We start from the raw sequence: 15858 nt of genomic DNA on the forward strand, positions 1-15858 counted from the left end.
GCCTCCCATCCTGATAAGAAAGGTTACTGATGCATTGCTTTAGGACCATGTTATGTAGTTGAAGTAATAGTTTAGCACGGGGAATGTACCTAACAGGGATAGGTGGTAGATAAGGAAAGGGTTTGTCTATTGGCTAAGGATCCAACTTGATACAATTCTTCGCCTGCCAGAGAGCTTTTAGTGTTTGCCAGACACCTGGCAACGCTTCAGTTCTGTCAGTTTGTTGATGTTTGGCCTCAGTGACTGTCCTGTCTCCCAAGGTCTATGAGAGTAAGGGATTGTCCTTCAGGATAGGCTGTAGATCCTTGATGATGCACACGATCCATTGTCTATAGCCAAGCTCTAAGATACAACTGCATTTGCTCCAATCCCTCAGACAGAGACAAACACCTACAGTATCTCTATCAAGCATTCTTAAAACTACAATACCCACCTGGGGAAGTGAAGAAACAGATTGACAGAGCCAGAAGGGTACCTAGAAGTCACCTACTACAAGACAGGCCCAACAAAGAAAGTAACGAACGCCACTAGCTGTCAGCTACAGCCCCCAACTAAAACCTCTCTAGTGCATCATCAGGGATCTACAACCTATCCTGAAGGATGACCCATCACTCTCACGGACCTTGGGACACAGGCCAGTCCTCGCTTACAGACAGCCTCCTCAATCTGAAGCAAATACTCACCAGCAACTACACACCACACAACAAAAACACTAATTCAGGAACCAAACCCTGGAACAAACCCCGGTGCCAACTCTGTCCACATATCTTTTCAAGAGACACCAACATAGGATCTAATCACATCAGCCACACCATCAGGGGCTTGTTCACCCGCACATCTACCAATGTGATATATGCCATCCTGTGCCAGACTTAAAAGTGGCAATTCTTCAACAAAAAAACTTCAAAAACAGACTCCAACATGAAACTGCAGAACTGGAATTAATTTGCAAACTGGGCACCATCAAATGAGGCCTGAATAAAGACTGGGAGTGGATGAGTCATTACAAAACCTAATTTTACCATACTAATTTCCCCCTACTGTTACTCACACCTTCTTGTCAACTGTTTGAAATGGGCCACCCTCATTATCACTACAAAAGTGATTTCTCCTCCCTTGGTATTCTACTGTTAATGGAATTGTCTCGTTAGACTGACCCCCCACTTGGTAAGGCAACTCTCATCTTTTCATGTACTATGTATAAATATGCCTGCTACTGTATTTTCCACTCCATGCATCTGATGAAGTGGGTTCTAGCCCACCAAAGCTTACGCCCAAATAAATTTGTTAGTCTCTGAGGTGCCACAAGGACTCCTCATTGTTTTAGCTAATAATTAGTCTTTTGGGACCTAAACTATTACTGGTTTTGAAGCCACAGCTTAGACTTTGGGAGAAGGGGTTTTCAGAAAGTTAAGTGAATATTTTAGTGAAACTAAAAGAGTTTTACAAAATGGTTCAGCTCTGTGGATGTTGTTACACTGGTATAAAGCTATGTTAAATACCTACTCACTGATTCATTCATATCATTGTTTCTAAAACACAACTTCAGAATATGTTTTACTGATTGAGCTGAGTAATTGTTATAAAGCGATACTGGCAATCCCCCAAGTACCCAAGGAAAAATAAATCTGAACAGAGGTTATAGGCTTTGCATTTTTCAACACATTCTGCATCAGACATCCTCTCTTCTAGTTTTCATGAATCTATCTTTCTAATCCAGAGCATTACTCTGGAAGGGATAATTGGGTCTCTTGGGTGATGGAGGGATGGGTTGTTGGATCCAGAGGGGGATGGATAGTTGGGTCTGTAGCGGTATGGAGGGATGGGTAGTTGTCTCTGAAGATTGATGGATGAATGGGTAATTGGCGATGTAGAGGGATGGAGGGATGGACGGGTAGTCAGCTCTGTGGAGGGATGGAGGGATGGATAGATAGTTGGGTTCATGAGGAGGATAGATACATACCTAGAGGAGGGTGTAGAGATATTGATAGACATGTAGGTGGCTCAGCATGAGGATGGATGGAAGGAAAGATAAATCAATCTTCTGCAGCCCTCCTTGCCACAACTGACTCCCCCTTTGCCCCCTCCCATGGCAGAAGCCCCCTTCCCATCCCCTAGGGAGCACAGGATAGGAAGTGGCACGCACAAGCAGTGCATATTTCTGCCTGGCTCAGCCCAGCCTCACTCTGCTTCTCCTTGGAGAACGTTTCAGCTGGCTCAGAACATGGGCTCAGCTCCACCCAGCTACCAGGGAACGGCGGGGCAGAGACGGCAAGGGAAGGAGCAGGGACAGGGCTAATCACCCTCTGGAGATACACCTGCTCTGACACTAGCCACTGGCACATGGTGACTCAACCCAGAGCTGGTGCCTGGCACAACAATGGGTCTGGAAGTCAGGACTCCTGCCTTCTGTCCCCAGCTCGGGGCAGGACTGGGAGTCAGGATTCCTTCATTCTATTCTACTTCCCCCCTCCCCGCAGTCTCTGGGTTGGTTAATCACAGATCCAGCCCCATGACCAAGTTTGCTATTAACCATCCCCGCTGGCCCCTGGGGACCCTTCCAGGAGGTGTCATTTCGGTGCAGGGAGAGAGATAGCAACAGTATGGAGGGGGTGCCGCAGCCCAGGGCCGTCATCAACAACCCTGCCGACATCAGCGTCATCGTGGGCTACTTCGTCCTGGTCATCTGCGTAGGGCTCTGGGTAGGTGACTTGGGGATGCAGCCCTTTGCCCCAGCCTCCTCTCTCCCACCCCCCAACACTGGGCACCAGGGGAAGAAATGGCACAGGGTAGAGACCTGAGCCGCTCTTTTAGGACCCAGAACCACCAGACAGAGACCTGGACCCAGAACGAGAACTGATTACCCCAAAATTAGACCCAAAACTTGAGTCAAGGACATTCCCATATACACCCTGCTATCCAGCCATCTATCCACCCACCCCCATATACACCCCTCTATCTATCCCCCATCCCCATATACACCCCTCTATCTATCCATCCATCCACCCATCCCCAGACACACCTTGCTATCTATCCACCCATTCCCATATACACTACTCTATCTATCTCCCATCCACCCATCCCCATAAACACTCTCTATCTATCCCCCATCCCCATATTCACCCTGCTATCTATCCCCCCCATCCAGCCATCCCCATATACACCCCTCTCTATCTGTCCATCCATCCTTTCCCATACACCCCTCGCTTTCTATCCCTCTATCCATCCTCATACACACACCCCATCCATCCTTCATTCCCCAAATACACCCCTCTTTCTAGCCATCCCCATACACACCCCTCTGTCTATCCACTCATCCCTCCCCTCTCTCTCTATCCCTTTATCAGACTCCATACACACCTCCCTACCTATGTATCCACCATAATATCCAACCTTCTATCCATCCAGCCCCAAGCAGAGCCCTCTCTTTATCCAGCTACACAACCCTCTGTCCACCCATCCATCCCATTACTCACCCCCTCTCTCCATCCCCATACACACCCCTCTAGCCAGCTGTCTATCCCCATACACACACACATCTACCTATCTCCATACACACCCCTCTATCCATCAGTCTCCAGGCACCCCCACACACACTTATCCATCCATCCATCCCAGAATCAAGCATCATCACCCAGGAACTCAGACTCTCAAACTTGAATTTCCATCTGAACCCTAGCATGTCTCTGTTGCTGGCAGATCCCAGAACCAAAGCCCAGGGCTCGACCCTGGAAATCTGACCCCAAAACCTGAACTGTGGCCCGGGAAGTCCATCCACAGAACAGAAGGGCTCAGAAGGGCCTGCAGCTGAGGCCCACATCCACAGAGGACTTAGGTGCCCAAGTCCTAGTTTTAGGCTCCCCTGAGATCCACAAAACTCTCACTCGGCTCCCACCAACACCTAAGTCATTGTAGTCAAAGTTTCGTACCCACCTGAATTTCTGCCTCGGGGCACATGAGCTGCTGCCTCCCTCTGGGTGTCCAGGAGGACAGGTGTTCATGCTACCCACTGGGCTATGCTGATGTGGGACCCCCTCAGTCCCTCCTGGTAGAGCTGTTCCACAGTGGCTCAGTGAAAGAGTGGGTACAGCCAGGAGACTGGCCCCAGGGGTCTCCCACCTCCCAGCTGGGTGTCCCAACCACTGGCCCACAGAGTTCTTCTCAAGCTCTGGCCTGCTTTCTCTCTGGCCCAGAGACTCTTGTTCTTTAAAGCTACCATGGAGGAGACCAAGGGAGCTCGCACGTCCGACTATCCCATTATGGCTCTGAGGCTTCTCCTCAGGCAAAGGGGGGAATTGAACCAGGAGCTTCCACAACCCAAGCTGAGTGCTCTAAGCACTGGGCTGGAAGTCATAAGCTGGGCACCTCCTCCTGTGGCTGGTTTGTGGGGAACAAGGCAGGCGCTCAACTCATTCTCACAAGGAACAACGGAGGTACCGAAACTGCCCGACCCCAGGAGAGGGATTCCCGGCTCTGGGCCACTGGCAGAGCAAGGCGCCTCTCTGCAGCCTGGACTAAGGGGGCAAACTTCATGAGAGGGGCGGGACTTAGGACCTCCCATTTCCCATTGTCTGGCTCAGCTGGCTCCCTGCCTAGCACGCCTAGCTCCCATTCATTATATAGGGAGCCTGGTGCCTAGCTCAGGCTTTCTGGACCCAGTGTTGGTCCACTGATTTTTCTCAGCACCTAAACATTAGGTGTTCCCTTGCCAAGTACCATGATGCCTAAGTCTCTTTGTGGAGCCAGGCCTTAGAACCCAACAATCTCATGTGATTGACATGCCTAGAACACAAGTTACTGGCCTGATTGATGTACCTAGAACCCAAACCGCTGGGATCTCGGATGGGGCTGTCCTTGTTCCATGACATTTCTGTCCCTTCTCCCCCTTATCGCTCCCTCTACTCCACCCCAGGAGGGTCCCATCTCACAATGGAAGGGCTGGTGGGGCCTCATCCCGACTGTACAGTTGTTTTTTTTGCTCTTCTCGTAGTCTTAGCTCTTTGATCTCAGCTCCAGATTGGGCAGGGACAGGGGAAGAGGTTGTTAATTATTACTGGGAAGTACATGGTCCAGGAATGCTCATGAGACTTGTAATGAGGTGTTGTAAATTTAGCAGATTAGTCAGGGAGCTGAAATGTACGGCATGTGCCCCCTGCCCCCTGCATCACCTCGCCACACAAAGTCCCCCAACCATGGACCCATGGCTTTAATAAGTCACTGCGGCCCCTCCAACTCGCCAGCCCCATCCCTTCAGAGCCCCGAGTGCTGGATCCTCCCCCCGCAGACACCTCAGCTTGCTGCAGTACACGGCAAAGACCAAAAATGGTGGGACACACCAGAATTACTCAGGCAAGACACGTGCACGGCAGTGGGATTCCTCACTCAGTGCCAGGCTGGCTCACAACCGACGCCCATCTAACCCAGCCTCTAGCAAAGGAAAATGTGATACACACACACACACACACCCCTCCACCCCCACCATATACGGCTCAACCTGGTCTCTAACAGGGACCCCCCTGAAGCCTTGCAGCAGGAAGCTGTGTCACCAACTCTGGCTAGTTTCAGCCGCTGAAATACCCAGTCCCTCTTTGAATCTTGCCCCCCCCCAACTTCTAGTGGCAGGGAGTTCCGAAGGCCGATCACGCCTCGGGTGAAAGTGCATTTCCTGCCTCCTTGTGATTGACTCTGAGGGATAAATACAGGAGAGAGAGAGGAATTATTTAAGCTCAGCACCAATGTGGACACAAGAACAAATGGGTATAAACTGGCCACCAGGAAGTTTAAACTTGAAATTAGACGAAGGTTTCTAACCATCAGAGGAGTGAAGTTTTGGAATAGCCTTCCAAGGGAAGCAGTGGGGGCAAAAGATCTATCTGGTTTTAAGATTCTACTCGATAAGTTCATGGAGGAGATGGTATGATGGGATAATGTGATTTTGGTAAGTAATTGATCTTTAAATATTCAGAGTAAATAGGCCTAATCCCCTGAGATGGGATATTAGATGGATGGGATCTGAGTTACCCAGAAAGAATTTTCTGTAGTATCTGGCTGGTGAATCTTGCCCATATGCTCAGGGTTTAGCTGATTGCCATATTTGGGGTCGGGAAGAAATTTTCCTTCAGGGCAGATTGGAGAGGCCCTGGAGGTTTTTCACCTTCCTCTGTAGCATGGGGCATGGGTGATTTGAGGGAGGTTTCTCTGCTCCTTGAAGTCTTTAAACCACAATTTGAGGACTTCAAAAGCTCAGACATAGGTGAGGTTTTTCGTAGGAGTGGGTGGGTGAGATTCTGTGGCCTGCGCTGTGCAGGAGGTCGGACTAGATGATCAGAATGGTCTCTTCTGACCTTAGTATCTATGAATCTATGACTTTAGGAGCTCAATCTATTTAGCGTAACCAAGAGCAGGTTAAGGGGTGGGCAGATCACAGTCTGTATGGACCTCCACAGGGAACACATAATTAATACGGGGCTCTTTAGCGGACGAAGGTCTGACACGACCCAGTGGCTGGAAGTAGACAAATTCAGACTGAAACTAAAGGGTACATTTTTAAGAGTGAGGGGAATTAACCATTGGAACAGCTCACCCAGGGCTGTGGCTGATTCGCCATCGCTGGCAAGCTGGGAAGTTGCACTAATAGATGTGCCCCAGTTCAGCCAGGAACGATTTGCGGCAGTTCCCTTGCCTTGCTATACGGAAGGTGACACCTGGCCGGCCTGAGAATCTCTGAATCTCTGAGCCCCAGGTCAGTCGCTCTCCAGAGGAGATTTGGTCCAGCCTGCTGAGCCATCCCATCGCCCTTCTCAGAGCCTGGCATCTCCAGCCAGAGCTGGGGGGACTCACCCTGTGGAGGGAGACAGAGCTGGCTGGGTATCTCTGGAGCTAGTGGAGAAACACATTATCCAGCCCATGGAAAATGCCCTCCGCCCACTTTCGCCCCTGCAGTCTATGTGCCGCACCAACCGGAGCACCATCGGGGGTTACTTCCTGGCTGGTAGGAACATGGTCTGGTGGCCTGTGAGTATTGCAGTGTGGGCGGGGGAGATAGATAGATAGATAGATAGATAGATAGATGGGTGCGTATGGGGCTGTCGATCTTGGGAACGGATTCAGAGATGGATTTAGGAAAGAGGGTTAACACTTGACCCTCTAAGCAGCTGGGATGAAGATGGGGCAGTGGGGGGGGGGGGAGGGATTGATGTCAGGGGGACCATAGCAAGGATATGAAGTTAAGTGGCAGGGGGTTGCTATTACTGGCAGTGCCCAGGAGCAGGAGCTGACGTTAGGGGCAGTGCCCAGGGGCAGGGGGTGGTGTTAGGGGTAGTGCCTGGGGGCAGGGGGTAGTGTTAGGGGCAGTGCCCAGGGGCAGGGGGTGGCATTAGGGGCAGTGCCCAGGGGCAGGGGGTGGCATTAGGGACAGTGTCTGCAGCAGGGGGTGGCATTAGGGGCAGTACCAAGGGGCAGGGGTGGCATTGGGGCAGTGCCCAGGGCATGGTTTGGCATTGGGGCAGTGCCTGTGGGCAGGGGCTGGCATTAGGGGCAGTGTCTGGGGGCAGGGGTAGCATAAGGGGCAGTGTCTGTGGGCGGAGGTTGGCATTAGGGCAGTTCCGGGGGCACAGGGTTGGCATTAGGGGCAGTTTCCAGGGGCAGGGGGTTGGCATTAGGGGAAGTTACCGGGGGCAGGGGGTTGGCATTGGGGCAGTTCCCAGGGGCAGGGGGTTGGCATTAGGGGCAGTTTCCAGGGGCAGGGGATTGGCATTAGGGGCAGTGCCCGGGGGCAGGGGATTGGCGTTGGGGCAGTTCCCAGGGGCAGGGGGTTGGCGTTAGGGGCAGTGTCTGGGGGCAGGGGTAGCATAAGGGGCAGTGTCGGGGGGCAGGGGTTGGCATTGGGGCAGTGCCCTGGGGCAGGGGGTTGGCGTTAGGGGCAGTGCTCCGTGCACCTATCCATAGCCCAGTCCCTCTCCCTCCGGCTGTGCTGCAGGTGGGCGCGTCTCTCTTTGCCAGTAACATTGGCAGTGGGCACTTCGTGGGGCTGGCTGGCACCGGTGCTGCCAATGGCCTGGCTGTGGCCGGCTTCGAGTGGAATGTAAGTGATTTCAAGTGCCCAGAACCCCCTCCCCCTCCCATCTCCCCCTCCCTGACCCCACTGCCCCTCCCTGACCCCTCTCCTTTCTCCCCGCCAGGCTCTCTTCGTGGTTCTCCTCCTGGGATGGCTCTTCGTACCTGTCTACCTCACTGCCGGGGTGAGCATCACACTGGGTATAGGCAGGGGTGGCTGGGAGCCAGGACTCCTGGGTTCTATCCCAATCCTGGGAGAGGAGTGGGGTCTGATGGGTTAGAGCAGGGGGCTGGGAGCCAGGACTCCGGGTTATCCTCAGCTCTGGAAGGGGAGGGCAGTGGGGGTCTGGTGGGGTACAGCAGTGGGGGCTGGGAGCCAGGACGCCTGGGTTCCGTTCTGGTCTTCCTTTACCTGCAGGTGATCACAATGCCCCAGTATCTGAAGAAACGATTTGGGGGCCAGCGAATCCGGATCTATCTGTCCATCCTGTCCCTCTTTCTCTACATCTTCACTAAAATCTCAGTACGTAATTAATCCTCTTTCAGGGGGTGGGCAGGAGCACTGGCTGTGGGTGGTGCTCCCGGCTTCTCCCAGCAGGGGGTGCTGTGTACATCGGCCCAGTGCTGAGACCCCCCACCCTGTATCGCCCCCCGTAGGTGGACATGTTCTCGGGGGCTGTTTTTATCCAGCAGGCTCTGGGCTGGAATATCTATGTCGCTGTCATTGCCCTGCTCGTAATTACCACCATATACACTGTGACAGGTAACGGGGCCGCATCTGGGGTGGGGGCCCAGGGGCTGCTCCAGTTGGGCCCTGGGGAGTGAGGGGGAGAGCGCAGGTGGGCACCGTTTCACCCCACCCCTCCTTGCTCTCCCAGGGGGGCTGGCAGCCCTGATGTACACCGACACGGTGCAAACCTTCGTCATCATTGGGGGAGCCTTCGTCCTCATGGGCTTTGGTGAGTGAGACCCACCCGCTGCTCCTCCACGGACAGGGGCAGGAATTGCAGCTGAAAGGAAGCCACTGGTGCCTCCAGACCGAGCAGGGGGCTCTGTAGGGAGTGGGAAGGGGGTGCTGGTTGTGAGGGGCTCCCGGTGCCTCCAGACCCAGCAGGGGGTGCTGTAAGGAGTAGGGAGGGGGTGCTGGTTGTGGGGGGCTCCCAGTGACTTCAGCCCCGAGTTCTCCCAGATGTTGGGAGCAGGCTGCCGCAGTCACACTTGGTCACAGTGCCCCCTGTTGGTTGCTTTGTAGCATTTCACGAGGTGGGGGGCTACCAGGGGCTCTTTGACAAGTACCTGGAGGCCATTCCCAGCAAGACCCTCTCTCCAGTCCCAGCCCTGTACAACATCTCAGCCACCTGCTACCAGCCCCGCCCCGATGCCTTCCACCTCCTCCGTGACCCCCTGACGGGAGACCTCCCCTGGCCAGCGCTAATCTTCGGCCTCACCATCATCTCCACCTGGTACTGGTGCAGCGACCAGGTATGGGGGCGGGGAATGGGGTCCGGGGCCTTTCCCCTCTGGGAGCGCCGGCTCCCATCCAGCCCCAGGGTGGGGGACGGGCTGGCTCAAGGTGTGGGGCCTGTCATGGGGGCATTCCCTATTCACAGGTGATTGTGCAGCGTTGCCTAGCAGGCAGGAGCCTGACCCACGTCAAAGCCGGCTGCATCCTCTGTGGCTACCTGAAGTTATTGCCCATGTTCCTCATGGTGATGCCAGGCATGATCAGCCGCATCCTCTACCCAGGTACGGTGCTCCTCATCTCACCAGGAGATAGTGACAGTTGGGTACCGTTGCCCCCTGCTGACGGGATCCCAGCTGCCCCATGTCTTAGCCCCCTGCCACCAGGCCTGGCCCCCCTGCTGACCCCGTTTTCTCCCCAGACGAGGTGGCCTGCGTGGTGCCAGAGGACTGCAAGCGGATCTGTGGCACTGAAGTCGGCTGCTCCAACATTGCCTACCCCAAGCTGGTGGTGACGCTCATGCCTGCCGGTAAGCAGTTGGAGCTGGCCCCCATTGCGATGGGGGTGCTGGGCTGCAGGGAGCAGCCGTGGGACTCAGCAGGGAGCACCGTGCTGCAGGGAGCAGGCAGGGGCTCAGCAGGGGGCGCTGGGTTGCAGGGAGGAGGGCAGGGGGCTGAGCAGGGGGAGCTGGGCTGCAGGGAGTGGGCAGGGGGCTTAGCAGGGGGCACCGTGCTGCAGGGAATGGGCAGGCGGCACCGTGCTGCAGGGAGCGGGAAGGGGGCTCAGCAGGGGGCGCTGGGCTGCAGGGAAGAGGGCAGGGGGCTCGGCAGGGGGTGCTAGGCTGCAGGGAAGATGGCAGGGGGCGCTGGGCTGCAGGGAGCAGGCAGGGGGCTCGGCAGGGGGCGCTGGGCTGCAGGGAAGAGGGCAGGGGGCTCGGCAGGGGGTGCTAGGCTGCAGGGAAGATGGCAGGGGGCGCTGGGCTGCAGGGAGCGGGCAGGGGGCTCGGCAGGGGGCGCTGGGCTGCAGGGAAGAGGGCAGGGGCTCAGCAGGGATTGCTGGGCTGCAGGGAGCGGGCAGGGGGCTGAGCAGGGATTGCTGGGCTGCAGGGAGCGGGCAGGGGGCTGAGCAGGGATTGCTGGGCTGCAGGGAGCGGGCAGGGGGCTGAGCAGGGGGCACTGAGCTGCAGGGAAGAGGGCAGGGGGCTCGGCAGGGGGCACTGTGCTGCAGGGAGCGGGCAGGGGGCTCGGCAGGGGGCGCTGGGCTGCAGGGAAGAGGGCAGGGGGCTCGGCAGGGGGCACCGTGCTGCAGGAAGTAGGCAGGGAGCGGGCGGGAGCTCAGCAGGGGGCGCTGGGCTGCAGGGAAGAGGGCAGGGGGCTCGGCAGGGGGCACCGTGCTGCAGGGAGCGGGCGGGGGCTCAGCGGGGGCGCTGGGCTGCAGGGCACGGGCAGTGTGACTCTCCCCTACAGGTCTGCGGGGGTTGATGCTGGCCGTGATGCTGGCCGCCCTGATGAGCTCCCTGGCCTCAATCTTCAATAGCAGCAGCACCCTCTTCACCATGGACATCTACAACCGCCTGCGGCCCCGGGCCAGGAGCAAGGAGCTGCTGATTGTGGGCAGGTGAGGGTGCACTAGGGGCACTGTGGTGTGGGGAGTGCTGTGCCTCTGAGCTCACTGTGTGCCCAGCCATGCCCTGTCTACCAGCTGGCACTAGGGGGCATTGTGGGCACAGCCATGCCCCTGCCCCTCACCCTGGTCTCTGGGCAGGGTGTGGATCTTGTGCATGGTGGCCATCAGCATTGCCTGGATCCCAGTGGTGCAGGCAGCGCAGAGCGGGCAACTCTTCGATTACATCCAGTCCATCGCCAGTTACCTGGCGCCACCCATCGCGGCCGTCTTCTTCCTCGCCCTGTTCGTCAAGAGGGTCAACGAGCCCGTGAGTGCCAGGGGACCCAGGACCGGGGAGGGGGAGGGAGGGACCCAGGTGTCCAGGGATGGTGAGAAGGGGCTGGAGGAGTGGGGAACCCAGGTATCTGGAGATGGGGAGGAGGGGTCAAGGGTGGGGGAACCAAGGGACCCAGGTGACCGGGGATGGCGAGAAGGGGCCGGGGGAGCGGGGGACCCAGGTGTCCAGGGATGGAGAGGAGGCAGGCAAGTGGTGGGAGATCCAGGTGTCTGGGCAGTTGGAGGATGTGGGGGACCCAAGCTTCCGGGAAGTGGGGCGGGGGCGGGGGGAAGGTGAAGGACCCAGGTGTCCAGGCAGTGGAAAGAAAGGGGAGGAGTGGAGGGAGTGGGGATGCAGGCGTCACACTCACTAGAATGGATCAAGAGCGTGAGTACCAACCCCAGGGCAGACTTGCACCAAAACTCACACCGATATTCAGGTTGCTCCCCGTCCCAAGGGACCAGTCGCTCACCCCCAGTCAATTGCACCGCAGATCTCACACCAAAGACAAGGCTGGCAGCCAGTCCGGCTAACGATTTAGTAACTAAGAAGAAGAAACAAGCGTGTTTGTTACAAGGGCAAAGCAGGTTAAAGCTACACACACAAACGAGTCCCAGGCTCCAAAAGGTGGCAGAAGCGTCTCTCACGAACAAGCCCTATACGTCCTTGCGAGCTAATGCAGGCCGAGCGCTGGGGATCGTTTACCGATGCTTGGGATCCTCACCCCGCAGAGTGCCAGCAGCAGAACGATCCACATTCTTCCTGGCAGGGGTTTTTATTCCCTTCCCCCAGGGTTTAAGCTGGCGGGGCAAGGCCTCATGGGCATCTCCTCTTCATGGGCAGGGGGGAGGTGGGGGCCATCATTTGCCCTCTGATGCTCTGCATTGGTCTGTCTGGTGTCTCTGGGTCTGGCTACTCAGCAGCTGACACCCGCAGCTGGCCCGGGCCAGCCAACTCAGGCTTGGGCTGCGTGGCTGTTTCATGGCCGTGTACATGGCCGGGCGCGGGCCAGAGTCTAGGAGCCTGCGGGGTCAGAGGGTCCCAGATCCCGGGCTCCAGCCTGACCCCCAAACGTTTACACAGCAGCGAAACAGCCCCACAGCCTGGCCCAGCGTGGGCAGCTAATTGCCGTGGAGCCCACGGGCCGTCTTTTGTAGGGCAGGAGCTACCTCCTGTGGCAAACTGGCATTTCACACCTGGGGGCGCTATTTTCCCAGCTGGTGATTTACTGTTACAGAGCAAACCCATCAGGGGTACAGAGGCGATAGGTGAGATCACTGCCTGCAGCAACGTACAAACGCTTCAGCAAGTCTAAACACTAACCCCTCCGACCTTATTTAACAATGGGGAGAGGCTGGGTCCCAGCTGTGCGTGCCTCAGTGTCTAGTTGAGGTCTAGAGGCCTTGGCATAAGCTGACACTTGGTCTGCCGGTGTCCTCTGCAGGCAGCAGAAGGAGGGAGGGAGGGAGGGCTCCAGGCGTCCAGGCAGTGGGAAGGTAGGGGAGGAGTGGGGGGAATGGGAACCCAGTGTCTGGGCAGTGGAAGGATGGGGGAAGGGTGGCATGGCAGGTGTGGGTGACCCAAGTGTCGGGCCCGGTGGAGGGAGTGGGGGGGACCCAGGCATCTGGGTAGCAGGGGAACAGGGGAGGGTGGAGGGGGTGGGGAATGCGCATCCCAGCCGTGGAGGATGAGGGAGCGAGGACTCAGAAGCCCAGGTGACACCCCCCCACCCCCGACTTTCTCCACACAGGGTGCATTCTGGGGGCTGGTCGGGGGGCTGCTGATGGGCCTGGCCCGTCTGCTGCCTGAATTCGCCTATGGCACTGGCAGCTGCACCTTCCCCAGTGCCTGCCCCCGCCTCATCTGCGGGGTGCACTACCTGTACTTCGCCATCATCCTCTTCCTTGCCAGCGTCGCCCTGGTGGTGGGGGTATCGCTTTGCACCCCACCCATCCCTGACAAGCACGTGAGTAACCCTTGGGAGGGGGGAAGGGGGATGGGACCCAGGCGTCCCGGACAGCTGCACAGGGCGCTCACTCCTAGAAGGGAGAGACCAGGGTGGGGAAGCATCCAGGACAGGAGCACAGGGTGCTCGCCCCTAGCAGAAGAGACAAAGTGGGGACAAGGGACCCAGGTGTCCGGGACAGCAGCACAGGGGGAGGGAGCAGGACGGGGGATGGGACCCAGGCACCCCAGTGCAGAGCGCTCACCCTGCAACCCTCCATCCGCAGCTACACCGGCTGGTGTTCAGCCTGCGTCACAGCAAGGAGGAGCGCGTGGACCTGGACATGGAGGGGGAGGCGGAGGAGAGGAGGAGGCAAGAAATGAGGCAGCAGCAGGGAGTGGCCGCGAACGGGGCTGTGGAGCACGTGCTGGAGGTGGAAGGTGGGGCTCTAAAGGGCGCCCTGATGCAGCGGGCGTGGGGGGCTCAGCAGGGGGCGCCGTGCTGCACGGGCGGGGGGGGCTCAGCAGGGGGCGCCGTCCTGCGGGGGGCGGGCGTGGGGGGCTCAGCAGGGGGCGCCGTGCTGCACGGGCGGGGGGGGCTCAGCAGGGGGCGCCGTCCTGCGGGGGGCGGGCGTGGGGGGCTCAGCAGGGGGCGCCGTGCTGCAGGGGCGGGGGGGGCTCAGCAGGGGGCGCCGTCCTGCGGGGGGCGGGCGTGGGGGGCTCAGCAGGGGGCGCCGTGCTGCGGGGGGCGGGCGTGGGGGGCTCAGCAGGGGGCGCCGTGCTGCAGGGGCGGGGGGGGGGCTCAGCAGGGGGCGCCGTGCTGCAGGGGGCGGGCGTGGGGGGCTCAGCAGGGGGCGCCGTGCTGCACGGGCGGGTGGGGCTCAGCAGGGGGCGCCGTCCTGCGGGGGGCGGGCGTGGGGGCCTCAGCAGGGGGCGCCGTGCTGCAGGGGCGGGGGGGGCTCAGCAGGGGGCGCTGTTCACGCTCTTTCTTCCGCCAGGCCCCCCGGCAGGTCCGCCCCAGGGCTACGTGGGGCGCCGCGTGGCCTGGCTCTGCAGCCTGGGGGGCGCGGCGCAGCGGGCGCCGGAGCCGGGTGCGGACAAAGAGGCCGAGGAGACGCTGCCGGACATCGCGGAGCAGCCGACCTGGAGCCGGGTCGTCAACCTCAACGCCATCGCCATGATGGCCGTCGCCCTCTTCCTGTGGGGCTATTATGCCTGAGCCGCTGCCCGCACCCCCGCCGCTGCCATGCGGAGCCCCCCCCCCGGCTCTGAGCCCCACGGCAGCTCCTGCCTCTGCCACGGGGAACCCTCGGCCCCCCACTGCCGCCAAATAAACCCTCTTTCCCTTCCCCCGTTCCTGGAGCCCCCGCTCCCGCCCCCACTGCACCCTCCATCCAGTGTGGCCTCTCCCTGTGGTGGGGGCCCCTCTGCCATAGTCCCCCCCCCACTGTGCACCTCAGCTGTCAATGGGCAGCTCGTGGACACCCCTGCCCCCACCCCCAAGGTATTCTCTGGGGGCTCCCCTCCCGCCCAAACCCAGCGCTGAGACCACAGGAAGAGGGTGGAAATGGGCGGGGGACAGCATAGCCCCCAACCCCTCACCGACCCCCCAGCCCAGGCCAGCCTCCCCCCCATGAAACTCAGGCTGGGAAGAGTGTGGAGGGGAAGCAATAGAGAAATAAATGAATGGGAAACTCCAGCCAGTGTTTGCTTTTCTGGGCCGGAGCCAGCGCCCCCTAGAGGGGAAAGGCCCCAGGTCCCCCCGAGCCAGCCAATCCCCTAGCCCAGGGCCGGATCACAGCTGGCGCCCCCTAGAGGGGAAAGGCCCCAGGTCCCCCCGAGCCAGCCAATCCCCTAGCCCAGGGCCGGATCACAGCTGGCGCCCCCTAGAGGGGAAAGGCCCCAGGTCCCCCCCGAGCCAGCCAATCCCCTAGCCCAGGGCCGGATCACAGCTGGCGCCCCCTAGAGGGGAAAGGCCCCAGGTCCCCCCCGAGCCAGCCAATCCCCTAGCCCAGGGCCGGATCACAGCTGGCGCCCCCTAGAGGGGAAAGGCCCCAGGTCCCCCCGAGCCAGCCAATCCCCTAGCCCAGGGCCGGATCACAGCTGGCGCCCCCTAGAGGGGAAAGGCCCCAGGTCCCCCCCGAGCCAGCCAATCCCCTAGCCCAGGGCCGGATCACAGCTGGCGCCCCCTAGAGGGGAAAGGCCCCAGGTCCCCCCCGAGCCAGCCAATCCCCTAGCCCAGGGCCGGATCACAGCTGGCGCCCCCTAGAGGGGAAAGGCCCCAGGTCCCCCCCGAGCCAGCCAATCCCCTAGCCCAGGGCCGGATCACAGCTGGCGCCCCCTAGAGGGGAAAGGCCCCAGGTCCCCCCGAGCCTGCCAATCCCCTAGCCCAGGGCCGGATCACAGCTGGCGCCCCCTAGAGGGGAAAGGCCCCAGGTCCCCCCCGAGCCAGCCA

At 59.2% G+C, this 15858-nt stretch overlaps 2 protein-coding genes across 7 annotated transcripts in view; one reads left to right on the forward strand and one right to left on the reverse strand.

Moving 5' to 3' along the window:
• The window catches only part of LOC119856526 (zinc finger protein 572-like), a 568866-nt gene that overhangs the window by 303434 nt on the left and 249574 nt on the right, over nt 1-15858 (reverse strand). For 2 of the 6 annotated variants that reach the window (XM_043517282.1, XM_043517278.1), the window contains exon 2: nt 3530-3539. The exons of the other annotated variants lie outside the window; for them this stretch is intronic. The gene's annotated coding sequence lies outside the window, so the exon portion shown is untranslated. The remainder of the gene's footprint in view (nt 1-3529; nt 3540-15858) is intronic. 6 annotated transcript variants of the gene reach the window in all.
• SLC5A2 (solute carrier family 5 member 2) lies at nt 2564-15102 on the forward strand. The gene is made up of 15 exons (XM_038404093.2): nt 2564-2702; nt 6943-7014; nt 7979-8083; nt 8181-8240; nt 8474-8578; nt 8713-8818; nt 8934-9014; nt 9308-9537; nt 9666-9801; nt 9939-10046; nt 10984-11134; nt 11282-11450; nt 13210-13425; nt 13691-13844; nt 14402-15102. The coding sequence occupies exons 1-15, from the start codon at nt 2604-2606 to the stop codon at nt 14620-14622; spliced, it is 2013 nt and encodes a 670-aa protein (XP_038260021.1). The 5' UTR covers nt 2564-2603; the 3' UTR covers nt 14623-15102.

Source organism: Dermochelys coriacea, chromosome 6 (assembly GCF_009764565.3).
Source record: "Dermochelys coriacea isolate rDerCor1 chromosome 6, rDerCor1.pri.v4, whole genome shotgun sequence".
Taxonomy (NCBI): Eukaryota; Metazoa; Chordata; order Testudines; family Dermochelyidae; genus Dermochelys; species Dermochelys coriacea.